We start from the raw sequence: 19,393 nt of genomic DNA on the forward strand, positions 1-19,393 counted from the left end.
TACTGTATCTGCTATATACATCACTGCAAACGACCAATAATGTCATCTTCAATCCACTTTATCACCATCTCATGAAAGCCACATCTAAAACCTGTAGATAAAAACAGGCATTGAAATTTCCCTTAATGCATGTGACTCATAAAGTTATCTTTGTACTGTGTATTACATTGTATATACCCCGGACTATACCGTTTGTATGCACCAATAATTTATAAATAATGTTTTCATTTGGATGGGATATACATACCTACATACAACATGACGCACCTATGTTAGTGTTAGTCCTGCTTGCATACATTGTATGGAGTAAGTCGTCCCTGGTGTTTCAAGTGAAACATGTGCACCATCTGCAAGCAGGACTATAGTGTATGTGATAATCCATACTCGGATGTTTACACAGTATTCGGCAGATACAGATAGTCAGTCGTCTTATGCTTGGCTATAGGTGAAGGTTATTGAACTTGGTCACGGATCTAATCATGGGCTAACACAGAAAGTTTATCGTGCAATACAACTTGTCACATACATGTACTGTATATGTACTGTGTTGGTGACGGATCAACTTGTCCCAATTTAAATCGTCCCACTCAACTCGTCCAATTTTCAACTCACCCAAATTTCAACTCGCCCCATTTTCAACTCGCCCCAATGCTTTACAATATAATTTAACTGTGCATATATGAAATCGAAGGTAGTAGTACTCGGTTTGGAGGGTCTGTGGTATCTCGTATTCCACTAATGAAGTACCACTTGCACCGTAAACACATACTACAATACTTAGTTGCAGGAGAGGAGACACGTCACCAAAACCCATACGCGCGGAAGTCGTAAGCGTGTCAGTCACTGATATTCTCCCTGGTTATTATCATTATTATTTCTTATTTGTGTTGTAAATGTGATATTCCATGACTGAGGAAAGTTGTTGTGCTAGTATAAGTTCTAGATCTAGCAAAAACTTAACCAAAACCCACACCACTTTCTGCTACGAAATGTTACATTTTTCTGTCCCCGTACTTCGAGTCCATGTATCGTTTAGATTTATAAACGTTTACTAGTGTTGTTGGGGTGAGTTGAAAATGGGACGAGTTAAAAATGGGGCGAGTTGAAATTGGGACGAAGTCAATCGCAATCTACTGTGTTGTACCATAGACCCTACACCAAGTGTAGGGTCTATGGTTGTACATACCAATGCCATTGTATTACACATCAATCTCTGCCAACAATCTTCATATAATGTATGGTGATCAAAGCCGACAAAACAAGAATACCATTTCATGTTCTCAATTTCAGATGCTTGGTGCGTAGCTATACTTTGTGGTCTTTATCAAATGTCCAAATTCAGACCAGGCAATCAGGCATTCAAAGCGATATTATTAAACCACAAATAAAGACTGCTATCGACATATCCCAAAACACAACCACTATGGAATGTGCTACCTCAAGAAGTTCGCTGTGCACCCAACACACAAGCCTTCAAAACTGCACTGATAGAATGCTATCATTACTAGGGCCCCTTATACTTTGATGGTATTGCCCCCACATACGACCCTTGAATACGTACGCGACAACCAGTATTGCATGATTGGTGCTTGTAATTTTGTATGTCTACGATACAGATACAGAAGTTCCTCAACAACACCAAGGACGAGGCACTTGTTTCCCGAGATATGTATCAGAATATCGACATTTTATTGTATTCGGATAGAAACATTCTGATACATATCTTGGGGAACAAGTGCCCGTGGGAAGAAGCACGTACACGGATATAGCTTGTCAACATTAAAATCTTACCTGTCTCGCACCATTTTGTTTCGTCAACAATAAGTTAAAGGGTTTTAAACCCCTTAGCTTACACTTACAAGTTACACATTCATGTTTTGCCAACATAGCTCGTAGTAAGCTGTAGCATTATATTTGTTTCTTATGGCTTCTCATAGTCACGAAACAACGCTACAATTCCATGTTTAGAATTGGCAAAACACCGATCGGTACAAAACACAGTCGCCTCCGGCTCGTACGTCAGGGCGCCCTCGCGCATCGAAAGGATTAGAAGCATGGATTTCATCAGACAAAATTTATATAAGATCGTCGTAGAGGGCAGTAGATATAATTTCATCTCAAGTGTATATTAAAGCAACTTTACTACTTAAGTGTAATACAATACAATACAACAATACATCTTTATTCTCCGAAAATGGGCAATTTCATTATGTGACAGTAAAGAATAAAACTTAAAGCAGACATGAAAATGAAAACAGGGACACATTACACATACAATAAATAGTATTCAAACAGTTTTCCTTTTATTTCTGATAACACCTGTCAACAGCTCAAACAAATCAAATTTTAGAAGTTTCCTATTATGAAATACAAAATTTGAAATGGATTTTCGATATTAGATTTAGTAAGAATGTATTCTGTGTATAAAAGAAATATCATTACACCAGTATAAACAAAAAAGACAGACAGGCACGCATGTGAGAAACTTGATCAACAATTATTGGAGCATGGGAAACTATAAACTCTATTGCTGTACTGAGCATTGTTACTTAACTTGTTACTTCTCTACTTTGTCATGGATAAATCAGAGTAAACTGTATGAGTCTAGCAGCTATGATGTTGCTAGGTACTTGATCTTAAAAAAGGAACCTCAAGGTCTTCCAATTAGATTCCCCGATACTTGGTTACCATGGTTACCAGGACAGAAAAGAGAAGATACATATATCAGTGGTCCTTCCTACATTCGACAACTGAGATGTACACATGGCTGGGTAATATAAGAAACTAATCCAAACGAATGATTGCCTGTGGTTCACATCTCAATATAATTGGTAAGCCAAAATATCATAGAATAAGGACCGCTCAAGCTGTTGTATATTATCTATGTTACATACTGTTTACATCGCTATGTCACAATTAAGGCAGTGTCCTTTCCCCTATTTTTCCCCTCATGTATACGATTGGGTTCAAATGAAATGTTAGGGAGCCTTCAGTAATTGCAGGGGGGGGGGGCATTCATTTGCATAAAACGTGACCTTCCTTCCCCCAATTCTTTTTTTCTAAAAATACAGCCAATGGCGTTGTAGCACAACTGTACAGTTTTTAAAAATGTTTATCCACATGCAAGTCCATGCTCACAATAGATGTTCATTTGCCAAATGACTATTCGGTTGCCTATCCAATTGCCAACCATGTTGCTATCTTTGCAATATACGTGATCATTTGGCTGTTGCTATGGGCATGGTCTTGTTGCTAGGCATATTTGCATACATTTTTAAATGTTTGTTCATTTGTCTATTAATCCTCCTTACCTTTGCAATATATGTGATCATTTGGCTGTTTCTATGGGCGTGGACTTGTTGATAGGCATATTTGAATACATTTTTTGAATGTTTATTCATTTGTCTTCCAATTCCTGTTGTTATCTTTGCAATATACGTGAGTATTTTGCTGTTGCTATGGGCATGGTCTTTTTGCTAGGCAAATTGACATACAATTTTTGAATGTTTATTCAATTGTTATTAATCACTGTTGTTATCTTCGCAATATATGTGATCATTTGATTGTTGCTATGGGTGTGGTCTTATTGCTAGGCACATTTGCATACATTTTTTGAATGTTTATTCATTTGTCTTTCTATTCCTGTTATCTTTGCAATATACATGATTATTTGGCTGTTGCTATGGGCGTGGTCTTGTTGCTAGACAAATTTACATACATTTTTTGAATGTCTAAGAATTCCAGTTCTCTGAAATACACCACCGTTTGGCTGTAGCTATGGGCGTGGTCATGGTATTTTCATACATTTTTTGAATGTTTACTCGCTTGCCTACCAGATGATGTTGTTATTTGACCAAAATATACTGCCATTTGGTTGTTGCTAAGGGCGTGGTCATGGTTTCTAGGGCCATTTTTGTCAAAATGTTTTGAAGAAAATCTGCAGAATAACACTTTCAGAAACATCTCACCAAGTTTCAGACTCACTGACCAAGTACTTTTTGAGATACAAGTTTTTGACCAAAAATGAACATTTTTACACCTAATTTGCATATCACTTTTGAATTCATTGTAATACAGTATCCTTAATATTTCTTTGTCTATACATCCCTAGATGCATTCCCATTAAATTTCAGCCCAATCTGCTGAGTAGTATTGGAATGAAAGATTTTTGACCATAAAGACACATTTTTAGCCCTAATTTGCATATTACCATAGAAATCACCATGTCATGAACAAATCTTAATTCACTTACCCCTAAGAGCGTTCCCACCACATTTCAGGCAAATCTGCCCAGTACTTTTGGAATTTAAGGTTTTTTGACCAAAAATCACATTTTTTGACCCAAAACACACATCTCTCATGCGATGGTTTTTATTTGAACATTTTCCCAACTAGACACCAAAAGTAACATGACCACCAAATATCAAAGCAATCGGTCCAGCAGTTTTTACTTTAAGTTGTTTATACACACACACACACACACACACACACGTACATCCACACACACACACACACACACACATACAGACACTTAGTGATGACTATATCACCACTGAACCTCCCTCAAATTCCTATCTATAAAACATAGCCCTCTCTTAGTTATTGAAAACAAAACAAAACAAAACAAAACAAAAATAAAAAGGGACATGCATCCCAGAAACAAAAGAACTGACGAGTCTGATTCCACTGCTACCATCGCATTGATAATTTTAAATGCATTGTGGCCATGGTTATTTCCCACTACTACCAACATATGTATATTGTATCATCGTAATTCCCTGCCTTGATTTATTACAGCACCGTCAAAGGACATAGTGCAGGTAATGATTTTATGTGAATGCCACACCTTAATTAATTCCGTGTATAGGATCTTATTGGCTGTGAGCTAAATGCCAGAACTCCCAAACAGCACAATGATATCGATGCAGAGATGTTTTATTCTGGTTTCACTGCTCTTGGCAATGTGTAGTTCCATGTGCCAGGAATAACAAATCAAGGCTTGTTATAAAGACCCGAGTAAACATTGTAGCTGAATTAGATTTTATCATTGCACAATAAATTCAGATGCACAATAAAACATTCTTGGAAATGAAATAATACAATCTGCTTGATGGTGACACGTAGTTTAAGTAACATTTGAGCATGAGGAAGTCCGCTTGAGAACTGAATAGCACGCTTGAGCACTTATAAATTAAATATACTACAAATATTTTAATATATGTAGTAAAATATAATTTACTACATATATCAAACATAACAAAGTCCATATGCCCTATAAAATTTGTTGATGTACCTTACAGTGTTAATGACTAATTTGCATAATTAATTTTTTTCAGTAATTAGGATGTATCTTAAGAATGCGTTCTTGAATTTCAATATCATTTAGTACATAATGTTAATCATAACAAAGCGGGTACGTACGTCCTATAAAATTTGTTGATATAGCTTACAGTTTTAATGAAAAATTTGTATAATTAACCATTTTAGGTAACTAGACTGTATCTTAAAAATTCAACCTTCAAATTTCATATAATATTATAATATGGTACATATATCAACCATAATAATACGCACCTGTCCTATGAACTTTGCTGATACAACCTTTACCTTTGAGTAATTTGCATAATTAGTGATTCCCTTACGGGAGTCATTCGTTTTAAATCTGGTTATGTATGAAATGCTCTCTAAGGTGATTGAGCACTCTACTTGGCAAAAGAAGAATGAAACTCTATGTATGTGTGTGTGTATATATATATATATATATATATATATATATATATATATATATATATATATATATATATATATATATATATATATATATATATATATATATATATGTGTGTGTGTGTGTGTGTGTATATATATATATATATATATATGTATGTATGTAGACTACCCCTGATGAGTGAGGAATACGCACCTCACGAAACAGTTCTGTAGGGTCTATAGCATATAATTTGGTTCAAATTTTCAAAACCTGTATATATATATATATATATATATATATATATATATATATATATATATATATATATATATATATATATATAGTTTTGAAAAAACCAGGTTAGCACTGAAAAAAACAGGTTAGGTTTGCACAGCTGTACCTGTATTCAAAACCTGTATATAATTCGCTCTACTATTAAACCGTATTGAGCACTTTTATGTGGTTATATCAACACCCAGTCAATTATATATATAATATAGTCTGTAACTTCCTGAACATGGACATGTGCCCCCTTGGAGGGAAATGCCAATCTCATTATCATATACAGTGCTAATGTCAAGACGATGATAGCAGCAAGCAATATATTGGTTTAACAGATATCAGTTTCAAAACCTGCCATGGAAACCACTATCTATGTACGTTGGCAGGATACTTCTATGCAATATTTTTATATTGCAGCTACTTCGTGAAATGACTGACACTGTGATATATGTACGTTGGCAGGATACTATGCACGTTCATCAAAAGTCCATGAGCCAGAGAGATTGCTTCCATTTTGTGGGGCAAATTTCATCATACCTTTTCTGAAAGCTCAGAATCTGTGTTCTATGAAAATTTGATATGGCTTTGTCAAAGTGGCAGCTGAGCTAAGTTCTCCCGTTATAGTTACCATCATCATTTTGGAAGATGCTTAATTTTTGAAGGTTATTCGAGTATATTAATTTAAGAGTGTTTATATGAGAACTGGATGGTCTATTAAATTCAAGTGAAACCTATTGTGTGTACTGTGACCTGATGCCAAATTACCAACAAGTGACTGATCGGTCAGAATAGCTCCTCTGTTTTTTTTTGTTCATTTTTGTTTTGTTTTTGTAATGTGTAGAACTGGTTGTGCTGTTCAGCTCTTCCACTATGCAATTTTGTCTTAGCGAAGTAATAAAGTGGTTAGTGGTTTCATATGATGACACACACATTCATAGAACACATTTCACACAGAAAGTTGGTAAAATATTGTACTTTTATAATATCGTCACCATTTCACAAAAATTCTGTTTTACCCCTAATTTGCATATTAATGACCCAGTCAATTTGTCTTGAACAAACTGACATCTGCTTATCCCAAGACACCTACACAACAAATTTCAACTCATTTGGCCCAGTAGCTTTGGAGAAGAAGAAGAAAGTAGAAAAGTTGACGGACGGACAATGTACAATGACGGCGAATCAACCTAACTCTTAAGCTCCACTGAGATGTCGCTGAGAGTGGAGCTAAAAAAACAATCCGCCAAAACAGAAAATCACACATATTCAGTATCAACTTGGCTTGAACAATCTGAATAGACCCCCTCCTCCCCCAGCACATACACACCAAATATCAAAGCTAACCAACACCCTGTTTCAGAAAAGTCAAAAATATTCGGTGATCAAAATATCAAAAATCTCTTCTAAAATTTGAAATTGACTACTATCAACTTGGTATGAACAAATGTAAAAAGACTTCCCATCAGGCAAATGCACACCGAATATCAAAGTATAACATCTTCAGGCTTTGGATAAGTTGTCGAAAATATCAATTTTGACCCAAAATAACATAAAAATGTGCTAACAACAGAAAATGACTAAGATCAACTTAAGATGAACAAAATCTGACCCCCCCCCTCCCCCCTTCCTCCCCGGCACATGTGCAATAAACATCATAGCAATCCATACACCAGTGCCTGAAGAGAATTAGTCCAAAATATCATTTTTTTTTACCAAAAATAACCAAGAAATCTACTAAAAATATTGTAAGGTATCCACTTGGCAATCTTACTAGAATCCCCTTAAGCCACATAGTCACATAGTCACAATATCAAAGCAATCTGATCTGACCATTGGTTTTGGAAAAGAAGTTGAATATACCAAAAACATTGCTACAATAGAAAACTACTAATATCAACTTGGCATTAACAAATCAAAGCAATCTGACTGCCGGTTCCAGAGAAGATGATGAAACTTGGCTAGAACATGAACAACAAGAACAGATACAAGAAACTGAGATGACAGACAATGGTCCACTCAGCTCTAGTTTGACTTTTGATATCTAAACAGTAAGTTGTTTTATGAACCAAATCTGTGTGGACAGTTGCAATACTATAAGTTTAGACCAAATACTTGACTAACCTGTGGATACAGCTCTGTACAAGTTTAGACCAAATACATGACTAACCTGTGGATACAGCTCAGTACAAGTTTAGACCAAATACATGACTAACCTGTGGATACAGCTCTGTACAAGTTTAGACCAAATACATGACTAACCTGTGGATACAGCTCTGTACAAGTTTAGACCAAATACATGACTAACCTGTGGATACAGCTCTGTACAAGTTTAGACCAAATACATGACTAACCTGTGGATACAGCTCTGTACAAGTTTAGACCAAATACATGACTAACCTGTGGATACAGCTCTGTACAAGTTTAGACCAAATACATGACTAACCTGTGGATACAGCTCTGTACAAGTTTAGTGTTCCAGTGTCCAGAATTAATTTAACACTCCCTCACTACACTGTCATTCAATTTGTGTGTCATAGAAATACATTAAATTTATGATGTTGACTTAAGTTTTTGTCAAATCAATTAAATTTTCCTCAATTTGATCAAAATCTGTCAAAAACTCAGTCATAATTTGATCTGTATCATTAATCATTTTCCGAACTAGAAGGTTATTTTCAGCAGTATTTATGTTCCCGGTATATTCGTTCATGTCACTTTGCATTTGTTTTATTGCATGGAAAAGCTTACTCCATTCATTGAATTCATCCTTTGCTATGTCAAGCCATTCCTTAACATTAGGATCCATTTCTATATCCTTCACCCAGTCATCATTGTCTGACTCAGCAATTCCTGAAAACAAAGTACAATACAATGATAGTAAGGAATATGAATGTTTGTACTTTACAAAAATGTGCGCAGCACAGAAAATAACGATACAGTCAAAAAGTAGATGCCAGATAATACTGTATGTCCAAAATGTATTTTATAATTAAAATACCAATCCAACTTCTGTACAATTATTTTCCCCACCACAGACCTCTAATAATGGCACCAGGGCCCATATTGCAGCCTAAGCTCCCTGTGGAACATACAATATATTGCTGCCTAAGCTCCCTGTGGAACATACAATATATTACAGCCTAAGCTCCCTGTGGAACATACAATGTATTGCAGCCTAAGCTCCCTGTGGAACATACAATATATTGCTGCCTACGCTCCCTGTGGAACATACAATATATTGCTGCCTACGCTCCCTGTGGAACATACAATGTATTGTCGCCTAAGCTCCCTGTGGAACATACAATATATTGCTGCCTACGCTCCCTGTGGAACATACAATATATTGCTGCCTACGCTCCCTGTGGAACATACAATGTATTGTCGCCTAAGCTCCCTGTGGAACATACAATATATTGCTGCCTAAGCTCCCTGTGGAACATACAATATATTGCTGCCTACGCTCCCTGTGGAACATACAATGTATTGTCGCCTAAGGTCCCTGTGGAACATACAATATATTGCTGCCTAAGCTCCCTGTGGAACATACAATATATTGCTGCCTACGCTCCCTGTGGAACATACAATATATTGTCGCCTAAGCTCCCTGTGGAGCATACAATATATTACAGCCTCTGTAAACCCATAGGATTAAATCCTTCATATGACAGATTGTGTTCTACCAGGTCCCTATTTATACATTTGCTTTGATGGTGCTTCAAATCGTATTCAAGGGTTGGCCCTTTTAGAAACAAATTGTGGTAATTTGGTATAGTTAAAGCTAGGCTCAAACACAGCCTTTTACTTTGTTTGGTGCTACACAAATGTGATGTTTATAGAAATAATATAACCCACGGCCAATCAGACTCCCGGCTAGACCCACGGCCAATCAGACTCCCAGCTAGACCCACGGCCAATCAGACTCCCGGCTAGACCCACGGCCAATAAGACTCCCAGCTAGACCCACTTGGCCAATCAGACTCCCGGCTAGACCCACAGCCAATCAGACTCCCGGCTAGACCCACGGCCAATCAGACTTCAGGCTAGACCCACGGCCAATCAGACTCCCAGCTAGACCCACGGCCAATCAGACTCCCGGCTAGACCCACGGCCAATCAGACTCCCAGCTAGACCCACTTGGCCAATCAGACTCTCGGCTAGACCCACTTGGCCAATCAGACTCCCGGCTAGACCCACGGCCAATCAGACTCCTGACTAGACCCACGGCCAATCAGACTCCCGGCTAGACCCACGGCCAATCAGACTCCAGGCTAGACCCACGGCCAATCAGACTCCCAGCTAGACCCACTTGGCCAATCAGACCCCCGGCTAGACCCACGGCCAATCAGACTCCCAGCTAGACCCACTTGGCCAATCAGACTCCCGGCTAGACCCACTTGGCCAATCAAACTCCCAGCTAGACCCACTTGGCCAATCAGACTCCCGGCTAGACCCAAGGCCAATCAGACTCCCGGCTAGACCCAAGGCCAATCAGACTCCTGACTAGACCCAAGGCCAATCAGACTCCTGACTAGACCCATGGCCAATCAGACTCCCGGCTAGACCCACAGCCAATCAGACTCTCGGCTAGACCCACGGCCAATCAGACTCCCGTCAAGACCCACGGCCAATCAGACTCCCAGCTAGACCCACGGCCAATCAGACTCCAGGCTAGACCCATGGCCAATCAGACTCCCGGCTAGACCCACGGCCAATCAGACTCCCGGCTAGACCCATGGCCAATCAGACTCCCGGCTAGACCCACTGCCAATCAGACTCGGGGAATTGCAGTCAGTTATCAGGACACACAAATGATCACTCTTGCTCAACCATGAAATTATACTTAATTGCATGCAACAAATCATTACATATAATGTATCAAGGCCCTTCTACTGTGATTTGGTGTGTGTGTGTGTGTGTGTGTGTGCGCGCGCGCGTGTGTGTGTGTGTGTGTGTGTGTGTGTGTGTGTGTGTGTGTGCACACGTGCGTGTGTGTGTGTGTGTGAATCAAACTACATTACTCTCATTACATACTCAGCAAGGTACAGTAAAAATACTTCTAGTAATGAAAACTTACTGGTATGTGGAATATTTCTACTCTCAGTCTCTGAACATTTTTGTTTCTTTCTAGGATTAGTTTCAGGTAAATATGTTGCCTTTTCAGTGACACCAGTAAATTGCAAAAACATATCGAAGTAGCCTTCTTGTTTTCTAGTTTTTGAACATTTCAGAGTTTCATAGTGACATTTCAGTCGAAGGATTATGCCACTCAGTGTTTCACCGATCTTATCCAGGCATGTATGGTAGTCATCTTGGAGTTGTGTTACATCGATTGTCACCTGGCTATCTACATATTCTGTTACATTTCCTGTTAAAGTATAGAAGAACAAATGCATACATGATATGTTATTTGATACAAAGCAAATTAACATAAAACTAGTCATTTATCTAATATTTGAATTAGTCTATAAATGTAGCACAGTCCTACTATTACTCATACATGATAAATGTTCCAATTAATAACTATCTAGACATGCTCTGTAACAATATCCCAAAATTCAAATTAACAAAAAAATAAGAAAATTAATGAATGAGGGTTTATTTCAATACAAAGCAGCAGACATAATTCTAATCACAATTTTGTCATTACGTTTACATGTAAAATGAGACCAGAAATTTTATTCTCTTTTTCTCAAATTGAATTTGGAAATTACTTCTATTCTAATTTCTAAACAAAGAAGTCAAGTTTTCATATAAGAATTTGGTCATCTAAGTCAAATTTCCAACCACCTTACAGTATTTCTTCTAATTTGTGTTTTAGTTTGATGGAAACAGACCAAATTAGAAATTCTTTAAACAGCGCCCTCTAGCATATCGATTTACTTGCATACACATTAGGTGTAGCCAACGAAGCAATTCTTGCAAAAAGCTGTTAGACGATTTTTCAGTGGGCTGGCAATTACTTTTTCAGTCAGTATTTGGAGGGGAGCAGGGGAAGTCCTGATTTTGATACAGTGGGAAGGGAAAACATGGAATTGTGGGGAGGGGTGCATTGTGTACTTCAAAATGAATTGTTGGTATAATGGCTGGAAAAAGCACAAAAGTTTTCCTGGTAGGGGAGTGGGTAAATCATTCACAATATTGGGTGGGCAGTGGGCAGTGGGCTGGTGGGCAGTGGACTGGTGGGCTGGTGGGCAGTGGGCTGGTGGGCAAGTTGAAGAACAATGGGAGGCAAAGAAGTCAGATATTCTTCACCAACAGTGAAAGGGCACACAAGAACAGTTAAACACCCTCCCCACATTTTTTTTGATGGGTGATTCTATTATGAACACCATTCTGGTCTGAAACAACATATAATAAAATTTATGAAAGCCACAAATCTGCCCGTTGGCTGCACCTGACACATTACAATCTATGTATCATTCTACCTATTACCAACCACTTGCTATTAAAACTAAATTGTTTTAAAAACTGGCATAATATTAATGGTGTGAAACAAATACTGACAGTATCTTTTTATCATTTTGAAACCATCTGGTTGTAGAAATGTTTATACTGAAACTAAGAACAGAGTATATATATTTTTTTACGATGGTGTTCTCCACTACTGTGTATGATCACTTGAATATTGGTTAATGTCATTGTAACAGTTTTGTTGTAACAGTTTGCTGTAACATGTTGAAAGTAATTGTAAGGTTATACTCACTCATCTTTTCAATTTTCTTTGTCAACCTACGGAATGGAGCTGTCTTCATGTCTTGCTTTATTTTGTTTGGGTCAAAGGTCAAAAGTTCTCCAACGTTAATGATATTCTGTGTCTGCAATACAGTCAAGTAGTTCTCAAGTTTTTCTTCTTTGACGAATTCATCCAATGTTTGAAGTTTACGTAGAATGCAACTGTTGACTGCCTTGTGAACATCGAGACATCTCAGTTTAATACCCCTTGAAATGAATAATTTGACAGAAAAAAATACAATGAAAACCAGTTAAGTAGAAACAAACCATCATCTGACTTGACAAAATTCTGACCAACAGTGCTACGTTAACAGTGCTACGTTAACAGTGCTACATTAACAGTGCTACATTAACAGTGCTACATTAACAGCGCTACATGACCAGTGCTACATGGACAGTGCTACATGAACAGTGCTACATTAACAGTGCTACATGAACAGTGCTACATTAACAGTGCTACATGAACAGTGCTACATGAACAGTGCTACATTAACAGTACTACATGAAGTGTTACTTTAACAGTGCTACATGAAGAGTGCTACATGAAGAGTGCTACATGAAGAGTGCTACATGAAGAGTGCTACATGAACAGTGCTACATGAACAGTGCTACATGAACAGTGCTACTTGAACAGTGCTTCATGAAGAGTGCTACATGAACAGTGCTACATGAAGAGTGCTACATGAACAGTGCTACATGAAGAGTGCTACATGAACAGTGCTACATGAACAGTGCTACATTAACAGTGCTACATGAACAGTGCTACATGAACAGTGCTACTTGAACAGTGCTACATGAACAGTGCTACATGAAGAGTGCTACATGAACAGTGCTACATGAAGAGTGCTACTTGAACAGTGCTACATGAACAGTGCTACATTAACAGTGCTACATGAACAGTGCTACATGAAGAGTGCTACATGAACAGTGCTACATGAAGAGTGCTACATTAACAGTGCTACATGAACAGTGCTACATGAACAGTGCTACATGAACAGTGCTACTTGAACAGTGCTACATGAAGAGTGCTACATGAAGAGTGCTACATGAACAGTGCTACTTGAACAGTGCTACATTAACAGTGCTACATGAACAGTGCTACATGAACAGTGCTACTTGAACAGTGCTACATGAACAGTGCTACATGAACAGTGCTACATGAACAGTGCTACATTAACAGTGCTACATTAACAGTGCTACATTAACAGTGCTACATGAACAGTGCTACATGAACAGTGCTACTTTAACAGTGCTACATGAACAGTGCTACTTTAACAGTGCTACATGAACAGTGCTACATTAACAGTGCTACATGAAGTGCTACATGAACAGTGCTACTTTAACAGTGCTACATGAACAGTGCTACATGAACAGTGCTACATTAACATTGCTACATGAACAGTGCTACATTAACAGTGCTACATTAACATTGCTACATGAACAGTGCTACATGAACAGTGCTACTTTAACAGTGCTACATGAACAGTGCTACATTAACAGTGCTACAATAACAGTGCTGCATTAACAGTGCTACATTAACAGTGCTACATGAACAGTGCTACGTTAACAGTGCTACATTAACAGTGCTACATGAACAGTGCTACATTAACAGTGCTACATTAACAGTGCTGCATTAACAGTGCTACATGAACAGTGCTACATGAACAGTGCTACTTTAACAGTGCTACGTTAACAGTGCTACATTAACAGTGCTACAATAACAGTGCTGCATTAACAGTGCTACATGAACAGTGCTACTTTAACAGTGCTACGTTAACAGTGCTACAATAACAGTGCTACATTAACAGTGCTGCATTAACAGTGCTACATTAACAGTGCTACATTCACAGTGCTACATTTTATTGTTTGGCTCGACACCATTGTTGAATGTCTGGCTCCAGAAAAAATGTAATGAACATTGCTACATGTACTATCATCATTTGGTTTGACAAAAATTGAAGCAGTCTATTATTACATTTAATATCCATCAACATTCTTAAAAAAATTAAAAAACTTACATTGTAGTTGTCATGATGAATATGTAACAATTCTGGTAATATAATATTTTGTCACCCGAAAGGATGGAAAGAAGAAGTGTTAGTTAAATATTGCTGTCACACAAGATGACAAAATGTAGTGCAATTTTAGTAAAGATATTTGTTGATTCAGGTGACATGTTGTTTCTGCCAACTGGTTTCAACTGCATCACTTTTTGTATATAAATTAACGTGTTACATTTACATTTTGTGATATATCATAATTCAGATATCATCCAAATAACAATCATTATCAATCAACAATCATTCAGTGCCATGGCATTCTCCTTATTTTAGCTGATAGACTAAAGTGCGACCAAAGAGTTTATCACATAGATGGTGTTTCCAAGGGCGCTATCCTGTGCCTGTACACTAGTGCTGTCATCATTCAGCTTTGTTTGGCAACCTTCAGTTGCAGTCAACAAAATCAAGTCAATTGGCCAATTCATGATAAGTCTTAATAAAAAAAAATGTATGGTTCCGGTTACACTCAATTTTAGAAAAGGAGGTGTAGGTAGATTTTTTTTTTTATTTTATTAATTTTTTTTTCAGGTGTGTGTGTCTCGGTCGGGTATTTACATGTTTTCCATATGGTCTCTGTGCTATTAGTTTCTTCCCATCAGATGTACAACCATTACAGATTGGAAGAACATTGTTATTTTGTCTTTTTAAGTTGATGTCAGTTTTTGCATCCACTATTTCTGGTGAGCCTTCACAATTTTCATGATTTTATTATTTATTTCTCAAACATGTGCAAAAAAAGTTTAGGGTCGGCAGTGAAAAATTAGGTGAGGGTCGGGTCTTTTTTATTAGGCCTAAGCAGTAAGGTTGTCAATTCCAAATTCTAATTTACTTTGATGTCTAAGGTGACGATTTTGGATAGTTTAAATGAAGAGAAATGGCTGCAGGCATGGTTCCCATGAAGAATGTACGCAACTGTATTGCATTATATTCTGTACTTTTCTCCAGTCTAGTCTTTTAATGATATTAGGACCACAATCTACCATAATCTACAATAATCTACCATAATCTAACATAATCTACCACAATCTACCATAATAACCACAATCTACCATAATCTACCACAATCTACCATAATAACCACAATCTATCATAATCTACAATAATCTACCATAATAACCACAATCTACCATAATCTACAATAATCTACCATTATAACCACAATCTACCATAATCTACCATAATCTACAATAATCTACCATATTAACCACAATCTACCATAATCTACCATAATCTATCGTAATCCACCATAATCTACCATAATCTACAATAATCTACCATAATAACCACAATCTACCATAATCTACAATAATCTACCATATTAACCACAATCTACCATAATCTACAATAATCTACCATAATAACCACAATCTATCATAATCTACAATAATCTACCATAATAACGACAATCTACCATAATCTACCATAATCTACCATAATCTACCATAATCTACAATAATCTACCATAATCTACCATAATATACCATTTTCTACAATAATCTACCATATTAACCACAATCTACCATAATCTACCATAATCTACCATAATCTACCATTTTCTACAATAATCTACCATATTAACCACAATCTACCATAATCTACAATAATCTACCATAATCTACCATAATCTACCATAATCTACCATAATATACCATTTTCTACAATAATCTACCATAATCTACAATAATCTACCATAATCTACCATAATCTACAATAATCTACCATAATCTACCATAATATACCATTTTCTACAATAATCTACCATATTAACCACAATCTACCATAATCTACAATAATCTACCATAATCTACCATAATATACCATTTTCTACAATAATCTACAATAATCTACCATAATCTAACATAATCTACCACAATCTACAATGAGGCTAAATAAATTTGATTCCAGTTACCCAACCCCCACCTAGTTTTTAACGCCAACCCTAAACTTTTTTTAATGTATTCGAGAAAAATAATAATACGAAAATCGTGAAGTCTCGCAAGAAATAATGGATGCGGAAACTGACATCAACTTAAAAAGACAATGTAAAACTATTCTTCCAATCTGTAATGTCTGTAGGCTGATAGGAAGAAATAAATAACACAGAGACCATTTGGAAAACAATGGAAAACCTGCACTAGACACTCACGCATAAAAAAAATACTGCCAATACTGCCAATAGCACAACTGTACAGTTTTTAAAAATGTTTATCCATATGCTAAGTCCATGCTAACAATAGGTGTTCATTTGCTGAATCCAGTTGCCTATCCAACCATGTTGCTATATTTGCAATATACACAATCATTTCGTTGTTGCTATGGGCGTAGTCATATTGCTAGATATATTTTTTGAATGTTTTTTTTTCGCCTGTGTATGAATTCCTGATATTATCTTTGCAATATACAAGATCATTTGGCTGTTGCTATGGGCATGGTCTTGTTGCTAGGTAAATTTACATACATTTTTTGAATATTTATTCAATTGTCTATTAATCCTTGTTATCTTCGCAATTTATGTGATCATTTGGCTGTTGCTATGGGCGTAGTCTTGTTGCTAGGCACATTTGCTTATTTTTTGAATGTTTATTCACCTGTCTTCCAATTCCTGTATGTTATCTTTGTGGTATAAATGATTATTTGGTTGTTGCTATGGGTGTGGTCATGTTGCTAAGCAAAGTTACTAGGCCAATTTTGTCAAAATGTTTTGAAGAAAATCTGCAGAATAACACTTTCAGAAACATCTCACCAAGTTTCAGACTCACTGACCAAGTACCTTTTGAGATGTTTTTGACCAATAATGAATATTTTTACACCTAATTTGCATTTCACTCATGGAATCATTGTATGCTTAATATTTCTTCACCCATACATCCCTGGGTGTATTCCCATTAAATTTCAGCCCAATCTGCTCAGTGGTTTTAGAATGATAGATTTTTGACCAAAAAGACACATTTTTAGCCCTAATTTGCATATCACTGATGGGGCCATCATATCATGAACAACTCTTAGTAAAAACACCCTGGAGAATGTTTCACCCTAATTTCAGCCAAATCTTCCCAGTAGTTTTTGAGTTTCAGTTTTTTTACCAAAAATCATATTTTTTGACCCAAAACACACATCTCTCATGCGATCATTTTCATTTGAACAATTTCCCAGCTAGACAGACACCCAAAAAACATGACCTCCAAATATCAAAGCAATAAGTCCAGCAGTTTTTGTTTACACACACACACACACACACACACACACACACACACACACACACACACACACACAGACATACACTTAGCGATGACTATAGCACTACAGAACCTTATCAGTTCAGTTGTGCTAAAATATGATAAAATAAAATAAAAAAATCTACCTACCCCATCTATTTTAGAATTGAAGGTAATCAGAACCACACAATTTTTGTTTATGCCTAAGCTACATTATCATAGTAGATTTATAAATGTTTTTGTCTTCAAATAAAAAAAAATTGCAATACATTCAAAGTGGAAAAACAATTGACTCTTTTGAAAAAGCTGAAATGTTAATATACTATTTTGATACACTTTTGGATGTTATTGCTGATTAATGGGTTTGTATATGCCCTTCCTCTGATACATTCACAAAGTGCCCCCCCCCCCTCCCCCTGGATCCACATGCCCACCTCCCATACCAAAATATGTGTGTCCGTCTCCCTTTTCCCCCTCTCCCCATATTTATCGGAATACTCCAGACTACCTCCTCTCTATCATTCAGCATTGAATTGCTGGATTGTTGGTACCTTTCCCTTCTCTCTTTGCCTGCATTGCCTCCTGAAATATAAGTTTTGTCCACTGAAAAAAACTGGATGTTTCCCCTCTACTGACCAAAACAACAACAATTCTTCCAACTGTACACGAACTAGTCCTGCTTGCATATACGGAGTAATCCGGGACTACCGGTATACACGAACAACTTCGTTCGCTGTATAGTACATGTATACCTGAACCTTCCGAAGCACAGTTTGAGGTGTCACTGCAACTCTGGCAATTATAATAGTCATAGTATATAGTCAGCCTTTGTCCGTGGCTCTTACACAGCACTGTTAAAATACAATTACAACAATAAACTTCTATCGTTTTACTTTCAACATCCTTAATTAAAGTGAAAGATAATATACGTTACACTTCTTACCTCACACTACTACAAATCTCTACTATCGAGATCAGTCTTTGTTTTTCTTCAAACAGAATCCTGTTGATTTCCATTCTCGTATTTGAATCTCGTGAAACATCAGAATGAAATAATTCCTTCACAGTAGCGTGACCTTTCTGCCATTGTTTGACCTTTTCTCCAGACAATCGCTGTAAACATATCAAGATATCAGCGACATTATCTAGCTTGGATTCTGCAACGGTCATATCGTCGAATTTTGTGAATTCGTCGAAAACAATCTAGGCTTACAAAACACACCTGAAAACTATAGTGTATAATGACACAAACGGGGAAATACGTCGGAGACTTAGACGGAGAACACTACTTCCTAGAAATACAGAAGTCTAGTTATAAATAGGTAGGGGACTTTACACTGACGAAATAAACATGATGTCACATGGTACTTTGACCGATGATAACATTATATAGT

General features: G+C 36.9%; 1 protein-coding gene across 2 annotated transcripts; it reads right to left on the minus strand.

The window, feature by feature from the left end:
• Window positions 1-7,628: 7,628 nt before the first annotated feature.
• Window positions 7,629-19,306, minus strand: LOC144437760 (uncharacterized). Of its 2 annotated transcripts, XM_078126777.1 has the most exons (5): window positions 18,943-19,015; window positions 14,743-14,774; window positions 12,696-12,931; window positions 11,067-11,357; window positions 7,629-8,842 (listed from the first exon to the last, which is right to left on the minus strand). In XM_078126777.1, exons 2-5 carry the CDS (start codon window positions 14,754-14,756, stop codon window positions 8,556-8,558), a joined length of 828 nt encoding a protein of 275 aa, XP_077982903.1. In that variant the 5' UTR covers window positions 14,757-14,774; window positions 18,943-19,015; the 3' UTR covers window positions 7,629-8,555. The 2 variants fall into 2 exon arrangements, with proteins under 2 accessions (XP_077982903.1, XP_077982902.1); XM_078126776.1 differs by lacking the exon at window positions 14,743-14,774 and having other exon boundaries at window positions 18,943-19,306.
• Between the last annotated feature and the right edge of the window lie 87 nt (window positions 19,307-19,393).

This window comes from Glandiceps talaboti, chromosome 7 (genome assembly GCF_964340395.1).
Source record: "Glandiceps talaboti chromosome 7, keGlaTala1.1, whole genome shotgun sequence".
Lineage (NCBI taxonomy): Eukaryota > Metazoa > Hemichordata > Enteropneusta > Spengelidae > Glandiceps > Glandiceps talaboti.